We start from the raw sequence: 24,793 nt of genomic DNA, 5'->3' as shown, positions 1-24,793 counted from the left end.
ACTTCTCTGAGCCTAGCCATGAAGCAAGGTAAATTACTCTTTGTATTGTTCTCATGCTGAGAATCAGACTCATCGGAATGAAGAAATATCTATATTCATGAAATACAGAAAGTCTAAATTCAACCCTGCCTGAGTTTGTGAAGTTGTACTCCCCTTTTAATAGCTATAGGAAAATTGTTTTATGATTTCAACTTAAAGCCAGACATCAGACCTCAAACCTCCATCACTTATAGAAACAGTAGGGAAACTCCTAAAATCTGAAGATTAAGACTTGGGGCTAAGCAAGGCAGAATAATAAATCTCAGCACACTCAGTATTTTGGGAAGTTCACACAGATCCAATGCTAAATCCAGATGTTTGGCCATTCACCCACAATCTATGCATTCTTGTTTCTAGCACAAACTCACAATGCCCTTGAGATCCTTGTTTTTTGTATGTTCTTGCCTGTTTTACAGATCAAAGACAAACACGGAAAATACGTTCGCTCCTTCTATGGCTAGATACATTTATATTTTTTAAAATTCTGATGCTCTTAAGTTGTTTTAGAAGATTTGGCAGCACATAAAGATAATGAGAAGCCTTACCCTATCGCTCCATTCTGTAAGAAACCAGCTCTTAGCACAAGGTCCCATGTCACAGTTCTCGATATCATTTGGCCGCAGCTTCATGTTACATTCCTCATCATCAACAATGTCTCCAAGGTTGCTGACACATTTCACATCTCGGGTCCTCTGCCCCACTCCACAAGGTACCGAACACTGTAACAAACAGTAGGTTGCATCAGGACTCTATACAAGATTTATGAACTTTCTCAAGGAGTTGAAAATGTATAGCTCATTTACTTCTAATAACATATCCAGAGAAGCTTCAGAACCAACTTAGATTTTTAGGAATGGGGAATAGAAAGGTGTTAGTTGTTTCAAAATCATATTTTCAGTCTGTAGCATTCTACTGCATACTATGTAGATATATTTGAAAAACACAAAATCAGATTCTATCTCCAATGAGCCATGCTGTATCTAATAAAAATGAACTGCTGGTATTTGAATAGCATGTTGACATATTCTGAAAAATTTTGATCTTAGGTCTATACACAGATACAGAGGCAGAGAAAGGAAAAGAAAAACATATTTTGAATCCCTGTTAAAAGTTAAGGCCTTCTGCTCTCTTTTCTTCAAGCAGCTGGAATTTTCTGTGGTCTATCCACCCACATAATTCAGCAGCTCTGTAAAAGTTTTTTGCTTTGTTTCATGTCTAACTGAAAGAGACTTGATTATCACTACACCTAACACACGGGAATATTTCCCCTCTCTGCACAACGGCCATGGAAATATCTATGACGGTTGTCATGTTGGCCAGAACCTCTGTAAACAAAAAAGAAATTACAGCTCAAAATTGTATTACTTATGTTTATCTGAGAACCTTGGCATAGTCACCAACCAGTTATAGTTACAGCAACTACTGATTGTCACCATACTTAACACATAGATAAGGTTAAATGAGTCCTAAAAAGTAATCATTGTTTAGAAAGCTTAAGTGCTTCTGTACATAGATATCTGTGTGTGTTGTTCTAGGCAATCACTCTTTTTCACATTTTTGAAAACATTAATCACCACAATCATGCAGGTTATTTCTGAACTAAGATTCACTTATTTCCAGGGCTATTCACATTCCAACTCCTTGTTTTAAAGAAAACCAAATTTAATTTTAAATTTGTGATTCTTGTAAGAAAATACTTATTCTCTTCTGAGGCTTTACGCCCCAAACTAATTAGTCATGCTTACTGAAGTCCACTCTGTCCTAATCTGCCATTCACTGCAGATCTTCAGCTGGCAAGTGCTGGTGGTCTCTGGTTTCTCCAGGTGATGACAGCGGTATTGCTGAACTGTCAAGGTACGGTTGGCATAGATTTGCCTGCATAAGATCTGTCGATGCTGCATACCAAGGCCGCATGTTTTGCTGCACTCAGACCACTCCCCTATGTCCCAACTAAAGGAAAAGAAAATATAAAAAAGGGGGCAGCTTTTTCAGTGAAGATTCATAAAATTCATCTAATGCTAATCCCTACAGTACTATAAAGACATGATTCTAACACTGGTAAAGAATCTTGAAATAATACTTAAAACTTTGCATGCAAAACAATCCTTTATGAAGAGAACATTATATACTTACAAACAATCTAGCTGTAATGGATGGTACTAATAAGCACGTGTTTAGATTGCACAATTCATGGTTCCAAAGCATATTACAAACATCAAGTCACTAATAGTTGAGTTGCTTTGTTGTATGTTTTTTAGTTTTAAAGAATCTATCTATAATATATATTCCTATTGTAATGATACCTATTTCTACCTGTAATGATTTAAACCATATTGCATATTTTTTTTTCTGAACTCAGTTCAGCAAAGGCTCACAAAAATTACCTGTTCCAAACAGGCATTAATTCATCACCAAAACTGAAATGACTAATGATCATTGAATACATCTAACTGAAGAGAAGAAAAAATCCCTACATATATTTTTCTAATTACAACAAAGATTTCACTGCACTTCTTTTTTGTATAAACATTACATCTTTCCTGTTCAATTTTAGTTTCAAGCATAACACACAAGGAAAGGAAATATCTGAACAATTCAAACATTTTATTTCAGAACTCCTGTGAAGAACGAGTGAAATCCCTGTACTCTTTTTAGTATTTATATTTTGATATAAAAATTTTATACATAAGTTTTATTTTAAAATATTTACGCATCTCTGTTTATAGTCTTGATATTGACCTCTTTAGTAAAATGAAAAAAGAAAAAAAGTTGAATTAATATGAGTTGTCAGAAAGAAAAAGGTGAGAAAAATGCTTTATGGTAGAAAAAATCTTTAAGTAAATTGCTCCAGAAGAGTCACACCTGAGCCTGCAATATTGGGAGTTTTAGAAGCAAGGATTACCACTTTTAAATCCAGTCTTTCAGCTGAGCTGAAGAACTACTGAATTCCAGAAGAGAGATCATGTTTATGAGGGCGCTGTTGTGAGTTCTATCAGGCAAATCTTATCTCTAAATATAACACCATGCAATGAACAGGTAGGTACTGCAGCCCACTGATCCAACGTGAGGTGACATAACCTACAGAGCCTCTTCTTTAGACAGGTGTTTGCAGAGGGCTGTCACTTGGGGAAAAAAAGGTTCCCATAGAGAGAACCACAGGTATAGTGTGTGTGCCTGAATAACCACACAAAGTTGAGAAATTCCTGGGCTCATTTGCTGATATCTTCCCTTTTGACTTCTCTGAATGCTACTGCTACAATGAAAAGAGATGAAGACAAATCACTAAAGGAAGAAATATACTCTGCACTTCATAATGTTAAGTGCATGGTGCCTAGAAGTTCAAGCTAGTTTGCTAGTCTGGATATTCCCCTGCAAAACTGCAATGACATCGGATTATTTCACTTGACTTAAACCACAGCGTCTTACAAAGCTGGACATGGGAAGATGTTGCAGGCCTCCTCTTCTGGAATGGGTTTGGTGCTGCTGTCACAGTAATTCTCAGGAACTTCCTCATGTGTGACTCTGTTGACACAGTGGAAAACTGGGTACTGGGACCCTAAAAGGAAAATTAAATGATACGTTGCAAAAGATTCTGCAATATAAGCTGTTTATAGCAATAGAATCCAAAACAGATGCAGAAAGGAAAAGCATAACAAGCATAGCGCAACAACAAGAAATCCACACTAAGTTTTTATCCAAAATTTCCAAATGGACACAAAAGCTATACTGCTAACATTGTAATATTAAGCAAAGTGCTTAGTACATAGAAAGTACAGCACAGCATTACAGGGAAAGCTAAGAAAACCTCATTTCTGTTCCAGCAATATTTGAGGAGGTAAAGATACACCTGATGGAATTCCTGTGAAACCTTCCTGTAAAGATCACAAAACTGTTGACAAAGGTACAAAAAGCATGAAGGGTTTATCAGACAAAAGCTGGAGAAGCCAAACTGATGTATACAGAATAACAAGGAATGTTGAGGAAAGCTATTGTGTATCAAGGGTGTAAAAGAGCAGCTTGCCCCAAAATCCTAAAATATTTACCTTCAAAAGCAAATGCTGCACACTCCCTTTTAATTTATATACTTTGTACTTCCAATTTTTAATTTTTCTATTTCTGCTGACTTATCATTTAACAGAAAACACCAGACTTAGCAATCTTTTGTGCAGCTATGCTGTTGAATATTCACAACGCTTCTTCCCTCCCCGTTTCTCCTTTCCAATGCTGCAATCCTCCCGTATGTCATCTATTTTCTGTGAATGCTGTATAAAGCTCTTACCTTTCCCACACGTAGTGGTACACTCAGTTTTTCCAATCTGTTTCCAGTTGTATTCTCGGTTTTGTCTTGATAGCTGCACAGCAGGCACCTGGTTTTCTGGCTGATGAGAAGGAAATCTTCCTGGCTGAATAACTGGAAAAGTTCCAACTGACTGTCCAGTGAGAGTGTCTGTCTCCCTATGCAAATTGTCCTCATTGTGATTTGTACTTTCAGGCATTTCTAACTGACCATTCAAGGGCTCCCCTGATGATGGAAAACATATTTAAAAAAGGGAACACAATGAACCTCACGTGCAACGATCAGTCTGTTTTAGTCCACTAATAATCAGAACACTGGCATATCAACGAACATGAAAGCAGTTTTTATTTGCTATGCAGAGACTTCCTAATACTGGTCTATGAAAACTGTGTTTTAAACTAAAACAACCAAGTCTTAGCCAGCAAATACATTAAGAACTGAAGACTCTCCAATCACACTGTAGAATTAATGCACTGTCAACATTTTCCAAAGCATTTTTTGTAACATACTCTAAATTCTGTGCCTCCTCACATCACAGTACAGCTGTCCTTCATTACGAACAGACTGCATAAAAACTTAGAAATTTCTCAAGGCATGAACAGTAGAAGTAGAAAATTTACAAACGAGTTTGGCCCTACTGTCCTTCAGAACTTCATATTGGTGCACACAGCACCTCTCCACAGCACAGAATCAGGAGCATGATCTGTCCAGATTCTAGCTTGGAGAGGTACCAGTTTTATGTCTGATCCTCTCTGGTTGGGAGAGGAAAGAGAAAACGAGAAGGATTGTTTTAAATTAGCTCAAACTCTGAAAAGAAAAATCGCATACGATCTCATTTGTGAGACATGGTTAAAACAATCCAGCTCAAGCAAAGCTATAGTTAACATTCTAAGAACAAAATTATTGCTGAAAATAGAAATATATGATGATATTCCCAGCTACTCAGGTCAGTAGAAATTCACTTAAGTTAACAAATCTACACAGACTTCTATTTCAATGAGCAGGGTGAAATTCTGGGCCTTTCCCAAATTGCTTACACTGAATGTAATGGTATGGATTTCTCCATTAGTTTCTTGGGTAACGGAACATGCTTAGTAATAGGAAATAGTGGCATTTTACCTGGCCTCCTGTGAGCAAGCAGCTGAGGACTAATGACATTGTCTCCTGGAATGATATACTCATAATGTATGCCTGGGTTAGGCTGCTGATGTATCATCTAAAAAGAAAAACAGTCATATAGTCACTTCTTCCACTCATTATATGACTAATACTGAAAAACATACTTGAACCGATCAACTGTGTAACATTATTTATCATTGGTCGTTACAGAAATAATGCTTAATGACTGTGTTTAAAAGTGAAAAAATAAGAAAATACAGGTTACTATGTTTGTAAACCAAGATAGCTTGTGATGGCAGATGGCAGATAAACTGTAGGCCAGCTCTGGCCTGGGCAGTCCTGTGGTCACTGAAACACCGACAGGAGGAGCTCGGCAGATGCCTCAGGAAACATGAGCAAGGAAGAAACAAAGCAGAGAAAAACAAGTGCCACAGACTCTGACCAATAAATCAAGCTGCCTTTGTAAAGTTTTATGAGATATACCTGAATGGAGAACATGCAAATCAAACAGCTCCTTTAATCATCATGCAGCTACCCCTGCACCACTCAGTAGTGTCTCAACAACCAGCTAGCTAAGTTACTAATATTATACTACTCTCATCATATGTATTACTCAACAAAGCTCAAGTGAACAGATTATAAAGGCCGACATAATTATTAGGGCAACTGGAGAGTGCCCCTGCACCCTTCCATGCATCACGCACCCATCATTTGCAACTGAATGAAGACATAATGTACTTGCAGCCAGAGACTCTTCTCACTACTTTACAGCAAGCCAAAACAATTCTTTCAAGTGTTCCTTATGAACACAGGTGGGAACTTTAAACTTCACTGCTTTTAATATGAAAATAAGTGCAACTGGTTTCAGAAGGCTGCTACACAACCCCACACAAGCTGACATGAGCACACCTCAAAGGCAGTTCTTGTGTGCTCACCTAAGCAGCCTGGCATAATAAAGCCTAAGCAAGATATGACTTCATAAGAGTCTTAAAAACTGGTAGCAGAATACCCTAGGTCTCAACTGGCTTTGCTGCTGAGAGCCTCCGAACACCCTTACCAGAAATGCACAGATGCCATCAGCTGCTAACTTCGCTCATTTAGCTTTAATTACTTCAGAACTGCTTCTACTGTTTTACAAGTCCTAAATTCTCTAAATTTGGGGTAGAAGCCCCAAAGTACACTTGAACTTAAAATCTGCTTAAAAATAAATAAATAAATGAAACCCCAGAGCTTGCAGTAGTTCACTGGTCCTGACAAACTATGAGCCAAAAGGCAAAAGAAATCATGTTTTACCACTGGCTATATGACCTAGAAGAGATTTATGCTTCAAGGTTTCATATTGGTCACACCAATTAACACCAGCTAAGGACTCAAACCTTTGTTTTTCCTTGTCCTACAATCACTTTTTCCTTGCCAAGTATAATAGCTATTTTCTCTAAACTATGTCCCTTAGAGATCATTTACTTTAGACCATTTGATGATGCACTGTCCATAGTATTTTCTATAAGGGCTGGTCCTTCCAACATTACTTTGTTACTTAAAAATACACCCTCTTTGTGTTTAGTCCTGAGAGAACCAAGGATTGAGGAGTTGGCTGCTGAATACCCCTCACCTTCCTGCATCAGGACCCCCTTCTTAAGATGGTTCCAGGACCTGATTCCCAACTGTTTCCATGGTTTTTCCATCACAGTTCAACAACTTACTGGCACATTACAGAGAGCTTAACTGAAATCCCTATGAATATATTGTAACAGCTTTCCCATAAAGAGGATGGAATTATACAACACTGTTGCTTTGAGATAGTGGACCAAAGTCTTTGTAGCAATGCGTGCCTCACACTTGTAAAGTATTTCTTACTATCTTGCTAATTAAACCTGTCATTTTTCGATGAAAACAGAATTACATGCAGCACCAAGACTGAAGGAAGACATCGTATCTGTATGACTACACATTTCAAACTTGTAAAAGAAGCTGGGTCCTACTGACGCTTGACTTTCTTTTAGCTAGCACTCTTCCAATACAGTGTAGTGTAGGAAAATAAATATAGAAAGACAGGAAGACTCTATGCTGACAGCTTATAATAAATTCTAATATTCCTCATATCTACAAGCAACATCTCAGATATCAGTCCAGCCACTGAACAAAACTAATAAAGCTGTGTCCATCATGCCAGCTTTATTGCACTCACTGTAAAAGGAAAAAAAATAGACTAAGTATAAATTAAAACATTAAGATATATTTAAACTGAAGTCTTTTTTATGATATTTATTTGAAAATATCTGCTTAATCCATTTCCTGATCCATTTCTTCCTGGGTCATTACGTATTAGGCATCAATCAGATAGCAATAAAAACTTAAACCTCAGCTCACAGCATTATGTTAATACACAGCAGCACTTATTTTATAAACATAGATAATAAGAAACTACCCAAAAAGAAGTGACACTTGCGTAATTATTATTTCCTTCAATAAGACACCATATTGCAGGTGGGGAATAACTTCGCCAACATCTAACTTTTTCCAGCTGAGGAACCAAGGTCACTCAAAGTAATGCCTCCTATTTATTTCCAAGGAAGCTACAACGTATACAAGGAACACAATAACACTATTTGATAGAGCACATTCTCAGCTACAAAACACTCCTGTTCAACATAGGCACCACCATTAGCTATGCATTTTCTCCAGCAATGAACAAGAGCCTGCATGACATGCTCATAAAAATCTGCACCAGCAGAGGTGACCCACTGTTTTGCAGGTGCTATGATGGTACCGTTTCTCAGAAAATGTTGCCCATGCAGTCCATCAGTCTGAATAGATGGAAGACAGAATGCACCAAGTCTGGACTATATGGTGAGTGTAGTAGGACAGTCCAGACAAGACTGGCAATGTGCACCATGGTCTTCAAAGTGGAATGGGGCCTGACATTATTGTATTGCAAGAGAAAGGTTGTCCTCTTCTTAGGTCTGACTGGAAGTTCAAGCCCTCACTTACTCAGTGTTGCAGTGTAGTGGTTGGAGTTAATGGTTTGCTCAGGTTCCAGGAAATCCAGAAGGACTCTTTTTTAACCCCAAAGACAATGCACATCATTTCACCTGCTGAGGGGTACGTCTTGAACAACTTCTTCAGTGGGGAATTCACATCTCACCATTCTGTGGACTGACATTTTGACTGTGGCTTGTAGTGGTGATACCACATCTTGCCAGTCATAACAATGCGATTTAGGAAACTGTCACCTTCAGCCTCATATTTGTTCAATAGCTCCTGACAAGCTTGCATTCAGTGTTCTTTCTGTTCCTGTGTGGCCATTCATGAGACCCACCTGGTGCAAACTTTGCAATATTCCAGCATTGCCACCGTTGTTTTCAATGCACTGAAACCAATGTTCAGCTCTGTACACAGTTCCCTGGTTATAATCTGTTGATTCGCACAGATGACCTGATCAAGAAAGTCTTCATTTTGTGCTGTGACAGCTGTGCATGGCCATCTGGAACATGGCTTGCCTTTCATATCACTGTCGCCACTGCTGAAATGCACCACCCACCACCTCACTGTGCTCACATCCACTGTTTGGTCTCCATCAATGTTCTGCAAGTGTCAATGGATGTCAGTGGGTGTAGTTTTTCCTGCATGGAAGAATTCAATTCCATCCCTTTGCTTCCTACACACTTCCATGTCAGATGCTATTTTGTCAGACTGCCACTCTGTTTCCATCAGTTGCACAGCAACAAAATGTAATGGAATATTGGTGGGAAGGTTCAACCTCTACTGCCATCCCATCAACACCCAACTCTGATGTTGTTGGCCAACATAATAAAATAGGAGGTATTACTTTTGGAACAGCCCTTGTACTACATTTCTATGAAACAAACTAGGCCGTTTACTTTTCCACCACTTACTGCACTTGGATGAAGCAACCAGTATCACCAACCCATTTAGTTTTTTAATGAATGTGTTTTACCACACAAAAAAGGTATAACCTCAGAACACATCACTGATTTTAAAAGAATTAATAATCAATCCCAGTTATATTTTTTCAATATGATACAATATAAACCTGTTCCAACTAAAATAAATAGGTTTTTCTCTATGATTCCCCTCTCCTACCCACAATTTGTCCTCTCTCTTACTTTATCTAACAGCTATTATTCATAATTTAGCATGGATTCCTGTTGGATCTGTCCCACTTCAAATCACGCACTGTAGTTTTCTGGATCAATATTTCTTTTAAAGAAAACTGAGATGGTATTGCTCTGTGAGAGGTCTTGTCTGGTTTAGGTATTTGCTTCAGTTCACTGTAAAATTAAACTATTCCAAATTTGTTTGAGTAGCAAAGCGTACTGGCATCTGTATGTTTTACTTCTATTTTACTGGATCAGTAAAGTTAGACAGAAAAAAAATCTTCACTGCTATTTAGATTTCCTGTGATCTGGAGCAAGCTGGGGTTAACAGAAAGAGATAGTAAAGTAACCAAAATTCTGTTGCAAGAATAAAGGAACAAAACAGTAACAAGTACTGAATGCAGTTAAAATGTTGCATGTAAACACCAAACAATTTTTTTTTTTTCATCAGAAAGATTAGCCTACAAAAAAAACTTACATAGACATCGAGCACTTCATTTGTTGGACCATCAGCTAAAAAGGACTCTCCTGCAGTGCTTGAGATTTCATTTGGGCGCTTATAAGTGAACATTGTCCCACCACCTTCATATCTTCCAGGTCGATCAATTGCCCAGTTTCCGTTGATGATGGACCGCCCTGATCGACTCCGCAATGCTGTAGAGGATAGGGAGAAAAACACAAGGATGTTGATCAGAAGAAATCACCTTCATGTACTGGAGTCCAATCAGATCCCCAAATGTATGTTACACTGCTATGTATTCCCTGATCTTGGGGGACAAACTATATGACTGTTGAAAAGAACAGTTACATTAACAGCTGTGAATAAAAAAAAAAAAAAAAAAGGGCAAGCTTACAAAACTTTGCCTGAACGTTCATATTTTTATGCTGCAAGAAAAGAAAGAAACATTAGACAGCTTGGAAATATTTTCCAACAACTTTTCATAGGATGTCATATGAGTCTCTCAGCCAGCCAGTAACATGCATTCAACACACAGATGCCAAGAAAGTGATTTTTCTCACCTTCCTTTCCATTGAACCAAATATTTTATGAACAAGATACTACAAAATACAGAAGCAGATGCAGAAAACCACTACATTTTACAATGCAGAAGCACCAAACAATCAGTTTATGGACACATGAAAATCCTAGGCTGACAAATATTCCCATTAGTCTTCATGAAGCCATTTGGCTACTCTCTTCACTTCCTTTTCAGAATATTTTCTTTGCCAGAACATCTGCAGAGCCCTTATCTCCAGCACTGTGTGGAATGATGTGCTTTGTGCAAATCTTGCAGATGGAAAAGTGACTTGAAAATCAGATATTAGGTAAGGAAGTATAAATCTGGATTCAATCATAGAATCACATAATGGTTTGGGTTGGAAGGGACCTTTAAAGATCATTTAGTAGAATCTCCAGTACCGTTGCCAGAGGCAGGGACATCTCCCACTAGAACACGTTGCCCAAAGCCCCAGCCAGTCTGGCTCTGAGCACTCCTGAGCGCCCTCTTTGGGCAACCAGTTCCAGCACCTCACCACCTTTGTGGTAAAAAATTTCTAATTACTAGCCTACATCTATCCACTTCCAAGATCAATCCATTACCCCTTGTTCTACACCACTACAGTCTTTCCTGTAAGATCCCGTTCACTACTGAAGTGTGAACCAACTGTGCAGTGCATGTCCCTTGTGATCATGGAGAACACACAGATTATTAGGTGCCTCTGCTCACTCTTGTTTATGCTCCCTTTATCTATGTGGCTATAATTTTAAGTCCCTGCTCAAACTCTTGCCATCTGCACATGCCTATCTCTAGGTTGAAGCCATGTCAGACGCTGTTGAAGTATGGAGGAAAGATACGATCTTTTCCCCCAAAGGCTCTACTCAGCCGAATATTCAATTTCACTATAAAACAGATTGTTCTCAAATGCACACTTAGAACAGACAATCGAATTTACTTATAATTTGGTTGCACATTGCATTTTTTAATGCAAATTCAATGTACTAGCTTTCACTTCATAAAACTTTAAGGTTGAGGACCTGGTTACATCAGAGATTGTTCCTTCTCTGTCCTGTCACAACAACTGTCAGAAACAGATAAAACACTCTCAGCATTACATCTAGCTATTTAAGCCGTTAAAAAAAAAAAAAGGAACAAGTCAATTTTCACGGCCTAAATGATAGGAAATTAATGTAATTCCAAAGTACTGCCCATTAGAAAAGAAATTCAATTTGTTCTTACACATTCCAGACACTTGAATTAACTGAATCAATCAGTCTTTCTGCTTTTGCTGCAGGCCTCTCAGTGAAAAGCATTAGTGTGACACTGCGATGAGAAATGGTCACAAGATGTCAATGTAAAGGCTCAATATATTAGGAAAAAAAGGTAGAGAACTACATTACAACTATCGTTATCCTTTTATATAAATTAGTGGTACTACCGATTAATTACAGTATTATTTCCACACTTCAGAAAATGTGTTAGCTGCTTCATCACTCAAGTGCTCCTCTGCTGAAAGAAAACATTCTGTATAAAGAAAATACCATATCTATAAAGATGCAGACAAATATACTGATTAAAAAAACAATTATTCCTATTAAAAACATATCAATAAGGGAAAATAGTTTAGAAAAGGTTCTAAGTTCAAAGAAAATGCTTCCACATGACGAGTCTATGAGACTATTAGTTTCAGTAGAACAAGAAGGTATTGCAGTGAGCTCAGGAAAGAACTGAACTTCCAGATTTTCCTAAAATTAATCCAAGTAAATAGCTACAAAGGAACACCTTGATACTCCAGGTTTCACTCTCATAATACTCTATGCATATTAGGTTAAGGCCTAACTTGAGCAGCTTATTTTCTATTTGCTAACAGCATATTCTTAGGGTATCTCAAGAAACCCCTTGCTGCTGGTCACCACAGAATTCACAGCACATGACAAATAGTAGCTCGCTCCACAGAACCATTTCTGTAACCCTACTAGAAGACCAAGCTGCTAAGCAGGCTTAAAGAAAATCTAGCATAGTAGCAATCAGAACAGAATGTACTGGGACAAAGGGGCAGCAACACTTTCAGTGTCCTTACTTGTTAAGTTGAAAGGTTCAAAGTCTTCTTCCTCCACAGGAATAACTGATGCTGACTAATTTAGTGTTTGTAACTTGTTTAATCTTGATGAAATTATTTATAGAAGAAAACTTCATAGAGTTTTGGAAAAATATTTTAAAATGTGCTTAGATACAATCATCTAAGCACATTTTAATCATCACTAATCTATGCCTATTTTAAATCCTTATTGTTATTTGATAATGAAAACGCAATGATTCATTAGACTAAGTGGGAGTCTTCAAGCATCAGCCAATCAGAGTCTCCAGTTATGCTTTTGATTTGAAGTCAGCTTTTTTAAGTTCTTCTCATGTAGAAAATGAGATATGCAACACTGATAACATCTATCTGCTCCTAATTGCAATTACATGAGCTTTATTAAGCTTCTCAGTACTAAACTGACATAGTTGTACCTCTAAGGATGCTAAGGACTCAGAAACCTACTTTTTGAAGGTGGGGTAAAAAATTGTGTGAGAAGAACACGTGTGCAATCTGCACACTTAAAATATAAGTCAATTTGTTGTTATTAGTATCCCAGTTTGTACAAGAAAAAAAAAGATCAAATTTGCTTTTTGTTAAAAGGGAAACAAGGTAGCAACTGAACAGAAAAGGATTTGAAACAGATAAATGAATTTAAAACTTCGTATTATTGCATTGCCTTCTATCTATAATTTAAAGAAAGTATTGTTTCATAGCTCTAGATAAAATGTAAGATGTAGAAAGGTTAAAGCTTAAAGCAGTCGGCTACAGCCAACAGAATCCAGGAGAAGGAAGCCCTTACTGATGTCCATCAAAACTGCCACCTTTACTTTCAGGCAACATACAGGACAGCCCCTGGATCACTAGTCCCTGTAAATAATCTTAAATGGTAAAGTTTCATTCTTTCATCTTTTCTTCAGAAGCAAACAAAAACAAAACAAACCAAATTTTAGCAGCTGCACAGAGCTGCAACCACGTAAGCTTGGAAGGCATGAGTCATGGTGGAGAACTTTCTGCCTTTTTGGTCTCCTAAAGGAAAGGAAAGTAATTCAGCATCATTCCCAAAATGACGCTAAAACAAATGGCATAATCAATAATTTGCTACATGTGGCTCACAATATAAATATTCATTATAATTTTATTTGATTCAAAAATTTAAATGGTATGAGAAGGAGTCAATTGTTGTTAATAATGAAGCTGCAGGAGGATGGCTGTCTGGGAAACTGTGAATCCACAAAACTCTCATTTCAAATCCACCATAAGACAAGTCAGAATGAGGCCTCCCCATAAAAAGAGAAAACGTGTCTCTTATGTTTTGATCATCCTGTAGCTACCTCAACTCTGCCCCCTGAAAAATGTTTATGGGGCTAATATTTTTAGCTGAAGCATGAAAGAGTATTAAAAGCTTTGCCCTTAATTCTTCATGAGGAATTTCATTCCTCATACAGTCTGTAGCTGATTTCATCTACCTTTCATCCTGGGCTCAGCTTCTTAACTAAAACTGTGCTGTTTACAGCTATTTTCAGTAATGCTTTTCACTGGGGAGACAAAGTATTGTAATACTCTATCAGCACATAGCAGCAGGCTACAAGCTCTGATCAACACCTTTGCTTGGGCTACCATCCTGTGGCACAAGTCTCAATAGGCTATAATTAAGATTGTATTTCAAGTGTCAGAAGAATATTAATTTCCAACAGCTCAGTTTACTGTTCTCTTTTTAAAGACGTTCTGCAGCTCGTGCCTTCTTACTTTTTATTATTGATTCTATGCAGCTGCCCCTGCAACTTCAAAAACTTAGCAAGAATTTAAACCAAAGATGGTCAGTGCAGTGGTGCTCTGTGAAGAGTGTACTTGTACCCTCTCTCAAGGTCAGTATTTCCTGAAGGAAGTTGATATCTGATGATTTCTAAGAGTAGTTTTTGCAATCCCAATTTAAACTACACCACTGCAACCAGAAAATAAAATAAAATAACAATTTCTCCAGTACTTCAAAGATAATTCCATTACTATAGTTCCTTTTTATTGCATTTTTCACTCTTGCCAACTTTCTCAAGTCTAGATCACATGCTGAGTCTTCCCGAAGCTCCAGTGCCTGAGTGTTCTGACAAGTTCATATTCCCAGATGCCCTTAAAATAAAATACAGTACAAAAAGCTTTGCCTCACTCCAACTAAATACATCATGGACTCACAGAATTGTAGGGGTTGGGGGAGACCTGTGGAGATCATGTAGTCCTAACCCCCCAGCTAAAGCAGGTTCCCTAGAGTAGGTTACACAGGAAAGCATCCGGGTGGGTTTTAAGTATCTCCAGAGAAGGAGACTCCACAGCCTTTCTGAGCAGGTTGTTCGAGTGCTATGACATCCTCAAAGCAAAGAAGTTCTTTCTCATGTTTGTATGGAACATCCAGTGCCCCAGTTTGTGCCCACTGCCCCTTGTCCTGCTGCTGGGCACTGCAGAAAAGAACCTGGCCCCATCCACTTGACTCCCCCCCATTAGATATTTATAAGCATTGCTAAGATCCTCTCATCCCTTCAGCCAGATCAGTGGTGAAGGTGAATGACAACAGACCCCTACACGAAGATGTAAAATCAGCATACATAAAAACAATCCTAAATTTCCCCATTATTATTGTTTTTGTGAAAAATATCATCCAGTCTGCATCAAAACTTTCTATAAAAGTTTTAATGCTGCAGTAGTAAGTTATGAATCCTATACAGAAGAAAACGTAGTGTTCCTTACCATTTGCTAACCCATTTGCCCTAGGATTTCCCATCTCCTTCAGCTAAGGTAAGTTTCAACATTCCAATTTTTAACGGTTTCACTCAACTTTTTTTCAAATAAAAAATTTCTTTATCAAAAACTACTGCGTCACATCTACAGCATTACCACAAAGAAATGTTAAGAAGTGCTGTGGATGAAATTCTAGTAAAACAATTTGTTTTTCTGGTCAGAACTCTTCTGCCATTTTTTGAAACAGTCTTCAAGAGAAGCAATGGCATGAACTGGTTTTGAATTCCTTTCTATCTAAAGCTTGAACTATTCTAGGCACTTGCAAGTTCTTAAATGAGCATGTACAATGCTTGCCTGAAAAAGCAGTTCTCTTCTGGGAAGTAGACTGCATTCTTGCAACTGAGGTCAGTGGGAAATAAAATGAAGTCTGGGGCTGCTGAAGTTAGTTCCAAACGTCTCTCTGGTAATTTATTCCAGAGAAGATCACAATTCTTGCCAAGGATTGCTAAAATATGGTAAAAAAAATTAACCAATAAACATCTTTAGCAGAGGCAGCTAGAAAAGCTGAGTGGGTGAGATGGACCGGGCTCTCCAGCCACATTTGTTTTGGGGCTGTCAATTAAACTAAAGTGTCTCAGAGGGCAAGTGTAGCAACTGCCTTATTTTTTGCAATTCAGCACAATGGCTTTTCTTGACATACTACATTTGAAGTATATTTTGGTATTTCACTTTAAAAAGTATTTTTAAAAATGCTGTTGTCATTTAAGATGAATTAAAGTTTAAGAATGTTTTGGCTACACTGTTTTGATTTAGAAGCAAGGCCTTCCCAACATCTTCAGAGGAAGTGCCCAGAAGCAGCTGTAGTAAATAATATGACTACTTCTGAATAAGCACTATGACATAAGAAGCAAAAGAAACACAGGTTCTATTTATTTTTCCTGTAAGAAAATCAGTTACATGGAGCCTTCAGTGACAAATCTAAAATGCTCACATATTAGATTATAAAAAAAGATGTATTTTGTGTTACTAAACCGTAAAGATAGTCTTTAGTGAAATTTCATATGAGAAAAGGTAAGTTTCATGGTAAAAACAATAAATTGGCAGTAGAAAGTGTAACAGTAATAGAGATTGGGAAGTGGGGATCTTGCTGGAAAAGTCCAACAAAGAGACCACACCAAGCTGCCCACCAGCTCCAAACAGCACAAGGTTAAGGGTGCTGACCAGCTGCCATGCCTCAGGACCTACAATATAACTCACTAAAACAACTCATTACTTCTTCATGTGAATAGACTGTGAAACTCCTACGAAATGCTTGCAGACAACTTCAGATCCAACTGTGAGGTTTTTGCTGTTGTTATTTTTAAATTCTAAACTACTCGATATTTTAAAACGTAGTTTGCCTTCATGCCTGTCAGACTTGCAGTACAGTTTGCCCAATATTTTTACATAACTAAATAAACTTACTACATTTACAACAATCTAGAAATACTGCAAGTCATAGCATGTGACAGCGGAGTACTTAAGTACCCTGATGCAAACAAAGAATAACAGAATAATAGCCAAATGCTATCTGTATATTCTAAATACCCTAAAAATAATAGCCTAATGCTATCTAGAGATAGCATAATCTAGAGATCAAAAATAACGCAATGAGGACTGGTTCAAATGGATTCCCAGAAATAATTCCTTTCCAAAATATGCCACATCTCCCAGAGGACTCTGAGTTAAATTCAAGAAATATTAGTGTGGCTAAGGGACTTGTAACCATAAAGAATCAAGTGATTGTGAGCAACCTGATTTGGTTTCTTCACTGGCAACCAAGACAGGGTAAGGGTAGAAATTTTTTCTGACCAAAAGCAATTTGAATTTGTTTTATGGTTCTACTAACTTCCACAATCTTCAGAAGAAACTTGTGACATCGTAATGCCATCAACTAAAGGAAAGGATAAAAGTTGATAAAGACAAGTTTCTGTCTTTATAATTCTATCTTTTCCTACCGTATTGTTTCACCCAAAGCCTTATGGGCACTGCGCATGTACTTTTCCGATGTAGTTATTTTTTAACGTCATCAACAAACCTGCCGCTGAAGAGGAGGCAGGAAGATCTCTAAACAATATTTGCATCATATCAAAAAAATCCTGCTTCATATCCTAACAAATCTCATACAGTGAATTGCATTAAATTAATTCTGCCAACTTTGTCCCGAGGTTCTGCTTTGGCTTCATCTTTCCGCAGCAAAACAATAAAAAAAAAGCCAGCACAAGAGACTTATATTCTGTCATCTTTTGTCTCAGTTGCTGTTGTTTCAGTTGCACAGGACAGACATTCTGGACGCACTTCCTAATAATTGCAACAATTATAATATATTTTTTTAATGTGACATAGTAAATTGTTATCGATTGGAAGATTGGCACTACAATCTTCACTGTTAGAATGGATATAGAAAGCCTAATAGTAACTAAGAACAGGCAGAAGAGAATAATTGAGATGATAAAAAAGAATTGTACAAGGAAAATTTATCTTTAGCCTTAATGACTGATAATAAACTAGCTTTTTTGAATTTGTAGCTTTGTATTGCAGATCTAAGTTACATGGAGATGTCAGAAAACTGTTTTTATTACTAACAGTAGCTCAATGTGCTGGAATCCAGTTCCTTCAAAGTTCATTTACTTTTTGCTACTTGTCTTGCTTGACCCCTTTTCTGCAACTCATCCGGTTTCTGGGCAATTTCCTCTCCTGGATTTCATGCCATCACCTAGCGCTGAGGTGTTCAGAATTCTACTACTTCCAAGATCATGTTTAAAATATGTAATATGTTTTCAGAACACTTTTGTTCAGATAGTTCTTTAAGACATCATCTTTCTCCTGTCTTATCTATTTCATTTAACCTTGTTTTTAGTGCAAAATCATCTACCATAATATATTTATGATTCTCTGGGAACCTTGCAGAGTTTTGAAACCTTTTTCTTTTGACTATGTTACAAGTGAATCCAACACTAATGAACTGAAGCTCTAGTAGTTTAGCTTTATTTTGTGCTTTGTCTGTTGTACGTTGTGATCAATCCACAGTTCAGCTCTGCATTATGCACTGAGCTGTTTCAGTGACCACAGCATTGCATTCACAAAAGACAAATTATTGTTAATTTTTCCAACTATTTTTTGCCTGGAGAAGTGCAGTTTCCTAATCTTTCCGTTTAGATTTTCCAGCTACCACTCTGAGCTCCCTTGCTGCTCACTGTAACAAACGGTCTAAAACCAAACAACTGATGGCCATTTCTATACTCTCCCTGGACGAACCACATGTACTAGCTCAGCAAACAAAGCCAGGCAAATCCCAAAGCCAAACAGCATTCCTTTGGCACCAATGGAAATGGTTTGCTTTGCTTTCAGAGTCTTAATACCTCTGGTCTGATTCTGAAAAGCATAGCTTGAATTTTATATTTAATTGTGCCGAAACAGGAATTTGAAAATACAGTTTCGCAAGGACTGTTCCTTTCTTAAAAAATTGTGGACACGAGTACTCCCCAAATTTGACACAGATGCATAAATAATTTTCAGCTGGACTCAGCCTTTGTGGAACTTGCTAATTTTTGGCAGGTACTTCCCAGGTTTTCATTACAATGGCAAGACAACTTTGGCTCACTTGTATAATTTTCTTTTTTTTCCTCCATAAAATCAGTTTATCAAATCAGCAGCAATAGTGATGCTGCATAGTAAAATGCTGCTGTCAACAGTAATTCTTTCATTATTGTTCTGAATTTGTCCCCAGAGCATAGTTCAGACTTGCTCTCAGTTCCTCATGTGCTTGTTCCTGCAAATCATCTCAGGCAACAAGTCCCAGAGAAAAAGTCCTTATCTTTTCTACGTGCCAGGAGAAAATACAACATACTTGCTTAAACATAAAGGCTTCCAGTTAATTACCGTAATCAGAAATGCTCATTTTCTGCCACCACAGCAATGTGTCGTTTTCCTCTTGGAGCATTCATTAAACTGCTGCTCTAATTTTCCCCTGCTGATGCAGCTCCCCCTTCATTCAGTTTTCCCTATTTCTTCCTTTATTTCTAACTCCAAAAAGAATGTTGACACATCAGGAAGGGAAATGCTGGGACAGCAAAGCAGAGCAGAAAAATAATTACCGATGCAATAAATAACAGTCTTTGAGAAACAGAACTGATTTATCATACAGCCACATGATCTGTAGTGCTAGACTCAGGCACTACAGCAGAATTCAAAGTCTCAAGAACTTTCAATAAAATCTTCAAACAAATCAATCCACACGTTACAGAACGGCATACATCTTCAGCATCTATCAGAAGGTGGAATATTTACCCACGTTTTTTATATGGTCTTTCCTGACACATATTGGTAATAGCCAGCTGAAACAAAACAACAGTCTCCTCCTCCTCTAAGTCTTTTTGATAAAAAAAGAAGCAAAATGAAGCAAAAATGCACACTATTCTCACACCAGTCTCCAGCACTGGCATCAATAATACAGAGATATGATTATGACATATACAAGATGTATGATTATGTAGTATTTACCGTGCCTCTATGCCACTACTGTTCTCCCATACATCACACTCAATCCTACTGTGGAAAACTGCAATACTGAAAATCTAACCAGGTATTTTTTGAAAACAAACAATAATAGTGTTAACCTATCAAAGGATTTTATACAAATCTGTATACTTACCTTGCTGATAAGAAAGGCAATTAAAAAGTTATCTATCTATTAGTTGGAACTTCTTAAGTACAGAGTTCATGAAGTAGATGAGAGAATGCAAGTAAAAAGGGAATTTAAAGCAGAATTTCAGCATTTTGGCAATTCTTCCACAATAAGGTGAAAGTTTTTTCAGGTACTTAGTTATATACACCTTTATTTTCTTTCTTTAAAGAAGGCAGGACATATAAACTTAGATCTTAGTTAAGTGGCCATCCCAGAACTTCAGCTGTTATAAGGCCTGACAAGAATGACAGTGAAATTACAGTGTAAAGGCATGGTTTGGATTTTTAGAATCATATATATACCTCACTAACAGTAGCTGTAAACCAAATATTAAGAAACAACAGTAACGTGAAATAAACAACATTCAGGCCTGGAAACTAATAGTCTCCAGGAGGGATACACTTTCAATGTAGCAAGCGATATTCTAAGTGTGCAACTTCACTGAATCTGCAGATTTTTAGCATTTGGCTTAGTTGCACCTTTTCAGTTAGAATCTAGTTCTTGTATTTCAGAAGCTGATGGGACTGGCTCTTAATGTGTCTGAATGCGATAGCTGAGCCTTCTGCACAGCTCAGCTGCACATTAGTTAGCCCAGCATAGAAACATCACACACATTTGGCCTAAATCCTATGGTTGGATTGCATTATCTTTTAATCTAGACACCAGTTCAGTCAGAATGGCCAGATTACTAAAAAGCACATGTGCAAATATCCCATTCTTTTCTCCAGCTGGCATACTGAAGTATTTTGCAACTCCTTGCACTCTTGACAATTGTCAAGAACTTGAATAGTTCTGAGGCAGCTAAGTAAAAAAGAGCAGATTGTGGTATCTCCAGAGAAAAACAGCACTGTATCTCAGGATAATCCAAAATTGAAATAGAATTGTAACTGCTTCTTTTGTTTGCTAAATAGCTTTAATTCCCAGCAATAAAAAACTGGAACTGGTGACTGTTTCTAAGCTGTTTTGAATTTTAAGTGGAATTTTTCAAGAATTTCTCATGCTTATTGTGGTAACTTTCAATACTGTAACTCAAAACACACAGATCTACAAGCTACAAAGCATTCTTGGGTGCCCTAGTTTGGAAGTATCTTCCTCTGGCACCACGTCAGTCAATCCCACTCCCTGAGGAGCTTCTGCTATACCACCTACTGTCTGATTTCAGGCAAGTCCAACAAAAGCGCTGAGTCTTCAGTACACAAGTATTTGAAGAAATGCAGGTAGCAGGACAGAGCAGAGATCCAAAAGAACTTTGCCCTGCTGAAAAGCAGGTTGCAGCATGAGCCCGGAATCTATCTGTAATGCCAGGCAGCCAACTGGTCTGTCAGCGTGCACAAAGCTGAGACCCCAGGCCAGCAGGCAGAGAGCACCTAAGCATGGAGACTGAATTTACAACAGAGTGACCAGAGGTTGTTATGGGTGGGAAAAGTTTGCTTTGATTCATTTAGCAGCCATTACAGTACGGATACTGGACACAAACCAAACCAGACACACCTTGTTCCCATGGAACTAGTTCAGTGCTGCAGAAATTTACTTTTTCACTTGTTCTCCCTTCCAATACAAACTGACAACAACATTGTAAATCTTGGTCATCAGCTTAAAACAACACTAACACAGACTCTCCCTATTATTTGGCTCCCAGCAAAGAACAATAATACAAACATTAGTGAACGGGTGTCTCCATTTACCTGAGAACACATTGCCAGAAGATGAATTCCTGGCACAAGAAGCTGGGTGGAAAGAGGAAAGCTGGAAATACAGCAAGTCAGTTCAGCATTGGTATCCACTTTCTCATACACAATTTTCTGGCCGCAAATGCTCAGGGCAGTCTTACAGATGTTATTGGTTATGTCATCAACTAGGCAGTCAACACATTTAAACATAAAAAAGATGCTCTGAGACTGAACTGATTTGACGTTTATTTAACAAAGCTATCAAACCATGTGAAACACAGCTGACACATGGAGGTAAGCCCAGCAACCCATGGAAATGGCAAAAGTAGAAATAATCTCATTGTAACAATCATTTTTATAGGTCCAAGAACAAGAAAGAATATGACCAAATTATTTCATTGATAGCAGAGGACTATGCCAAATACAAATCATTTCAGTGTATCGCTTCTCATTCTATCATTGTTACTCATTCCAAAACTATAAAGCTAGTGAAACAATTTTTCCCTGGTAACATGGAAAATATAGATTTGTACGTTTTGAGCCTCTCACTAAAAAAGACTGCCTAATTAACTGCAGTACTTTGTCTGCAGCATACATAATGCAGCAGAGTTCAGATTCTGAATAGACAGCAGAAAAAAGTGAGTTAAGTATCATTAGTACAAACTACAATTACTTTGCCTTCGGGAACTACACTTAAATGTTTTAAAGCTTATGTTGGAAATATGATACAGAATATAGGGTTAAATAACAAGAAAGCCTTCTTCCTTCTTCACCAAACATTTATTTCCTATTTAAAGTTTTTTAAACTCTGTTCTCTGAGATCACTTTTTCAGAAGTATAAAAAGCATACATAAGAAGTATAAAAAAAAGTATAGATCAGAGAACATCTCAGGTTGGAAGGGACCCATAAGGATCATTGAGTCCAACTCCTGGCTCCACACAGAATCACTCAAAATTCGATCCCTACGTTTGAGAGTGCTGTCCAAAAGCTTTTTGAACTCCAGCAGCTTAGGGCCACGGCCACAGCCCTTGGGAGCCTGTTCCAGTGCCCAACCACTCTCTGGTGAAGAGCCTTTTCTTAACACCCCTCCATACGCCCTCCTACTCCCCTTCAAATGTACTCTAATACAGTTTGACTGAAAAGTTTGGGTGTGGGTTTTTTTGGGTGTCTTATGCTACATTTATCATGATGGTTATCTATAGCCCTAATTTGTGTTTAAACTAAAGACTGCATAATCCATAATCTTACTTTTTCTGCATTTCAGACAACATTGTTCAAATTGTTTACATTAATACCAAATTCAGTTCTCTTTTGTAAATGATTTCTTGTCACTTTGTACTTTTAAAAAAAATGTATATCTAGGTTGATACTCAGCTGGGAACATCTTATCCATATTTGCAATGGCAGTGTCTTTTTAGGGATGTTGCCCATGGGTCAAGAGCTCATCAAATAGTTAACCTCCCCAAAATCACCTAAAATGGTGCTCTTTTGTGAAGACATGAAAACCAACCACTACAATGGCAACAGGTTAAACGTGTCTAAAAAAATATTTCATACTACCAGATGACAGCAAAGATTCTTACCAGAGGACAAAGTCTTCAACTTTTGAAGGACTTGTTTCAGTTTAATTCAAGATAAAAATGGGAGCTTTATCAAGGGGATGGTGAATATATAGAAATGAATCTTCTTAACCCAGGCCATCGTGGGCTAGACCATAATGACTACCATAATTTAGTTGTTACTTTCACAGGCCACTGCCAAGTCATAAAACAGACCACTGGAATTTAACGCACATCTAATACAACTAAGCCAGTACCTTAAGAGATCCTTTCCAATACCCCAAAACATTAAAACAGCAAGCTAAAACTCTGGGGGGTAAAGCTGTGTAACTACGTGTACTCTGATTTATTGCTGTATTATTCTGCAAACAGATTTGACTTCAGGTACCCTCCTGGCATTGAGTAGCACCCAATTGGCTCTGAGTCTACAGTCTCACTGGCAACAAAATGAGATCAAAATTGCTTAAGCCACCTTAGAAAATTTTCATGCTCTGTTAGGGAAATACTGCCAGAGTAAAACCTGACTCCTCTCTCTTCTGCAACATTCAAGTAAATTAAAACACTTTTTTTTCTTTTCCTTTTTAGTGGCTCTTACTTCCCCAACTAAGCTCTTTGTGTGTTTTTTGGCTATTTAATTGCAGCTGTTAAACTGGAGGCACATGACATCTTCCAACTTATATCTGATTATTGACTAATAAAATACAGAAATAGTCCAACTACTGACTGAAAAAAATAATAATAATTCTGAGACCAGGAAGCCAAAGAGGATCAATTATATCAACTTAGGAGATTCTTTAGGATCCTTCAGAGACTAGGCACGTGGTATGCAACTGCAATATATACCTCACAGCAGGACTAGCAGTAATTGCCCAGGTTAGCAGAGCTGTTACCTATATAATGTTAAGGAACTGCATGTGAGATACACTCAATCAGTAAAGCTACTGAATAGCTTTTTTAACGTACACCATAAAACACACAGAAAGTAGGTTCCAATAAATCAAATGAACCAAAAAATATTCTTAGCAGAGATTATTATTAGTCCAAGAAAAGAGCAATCCATATATATCTATTTAATTTTGATAAAAATATAAATTCAGATTAAAATTCACCTCAGCATTTAAAAAAATCATTGGTAGAGTTTGTCTTTGAATTAGTTTTGATTTTTACCGTTATTCTTCCTTTCAGTTTGTATACTCTTTACCTTCTCCACTTCTTTTATTCATTTTTAGCTTCTATGACTAACTGCCAAAAATTTAAACTGAAGCAAAAACCCTGCCCACCTCATCCCAAGAAACCAAAACCAGCTGATCCAATAACAGTATTTTTCCCACTCAGGCCAACAAAATCATTGCATACATCTGCACAGGGAAGAAAGGGAAGAAAGGGAAGAAAGGGAAGAAAGGGAAGAAAGGGAAGAAAGGGAAGAAAGGGAAGAAAGGGAAGAAAGGGAAGAAAGGGA

The 24,793-nt window shown here is 37.6% G+C and overlaps 1 protein-coding gene across 5 annotated transcripts in view; it reads right to left on the bottom strand.

The window, feature by feature from the left end:
- THSD4 (thrombospondin type 1 domain containing 4) overlaps nucleotides 1–24,793 on the bottom strand; it is a 296,831-nt gene that overhangs the window by 18,612 nt on the left and 253,426 nt on the right. For all 5 annotated transcript variants that reach the window (XM_021407464.1, XM_021407463.1, XM_021407462.1 and 2 more), the window contains 6 exons: nucleotides 10,052–10,227; nucleotides 5,456–5,552; nucleotides 4,319–4,561; nucleotides 3,466–3,595; nucleotides 1,785–1,989; nucleotides 585–758 (listed from right to left, as the gene is read on the bottom strand). In XM_021407464.1, coding sequence (XP_021263139.1) covers nucleotides 585–758; nucleotides 1,785–1,989; nucleotides 3,466–3,595; nucleotides 4,319–4,561; nucleotides 5,456–5,552; nucleotides 10,052–10,227 — 1,025 coding nt within the window. The remainder of the gene's footprint in view (nucleotides 1–584; nucleotides 759–1,784; nucleotides 1,990–3,465; nucleotides 3,596–4,318; nucleotides 4,562–5,455; nucleotides 5,553–10,051; nucleotides 10,228–24,793) is intronic.

This window comes from Numida meleagris, chromosome 9 (assembly GCF_002078875.1).
Source record: "Numida meleagris isolate 19003 breed g44 Domestic line chromosome 9, NumMel1.0, whole genome shotgun sequence".
Classification (NCBI taxonomy): domain Eukaryota; kingdom Metazoa; phylum Chordata; class Aves; order Galliformes; family Numididae; genus Numida; species Numida meleagris.
The sequence above is the reverse complement of the archived record's forward strand: the minus strand, read 5'-3'. Positions and strand labels throughout refer to the sequence as shown.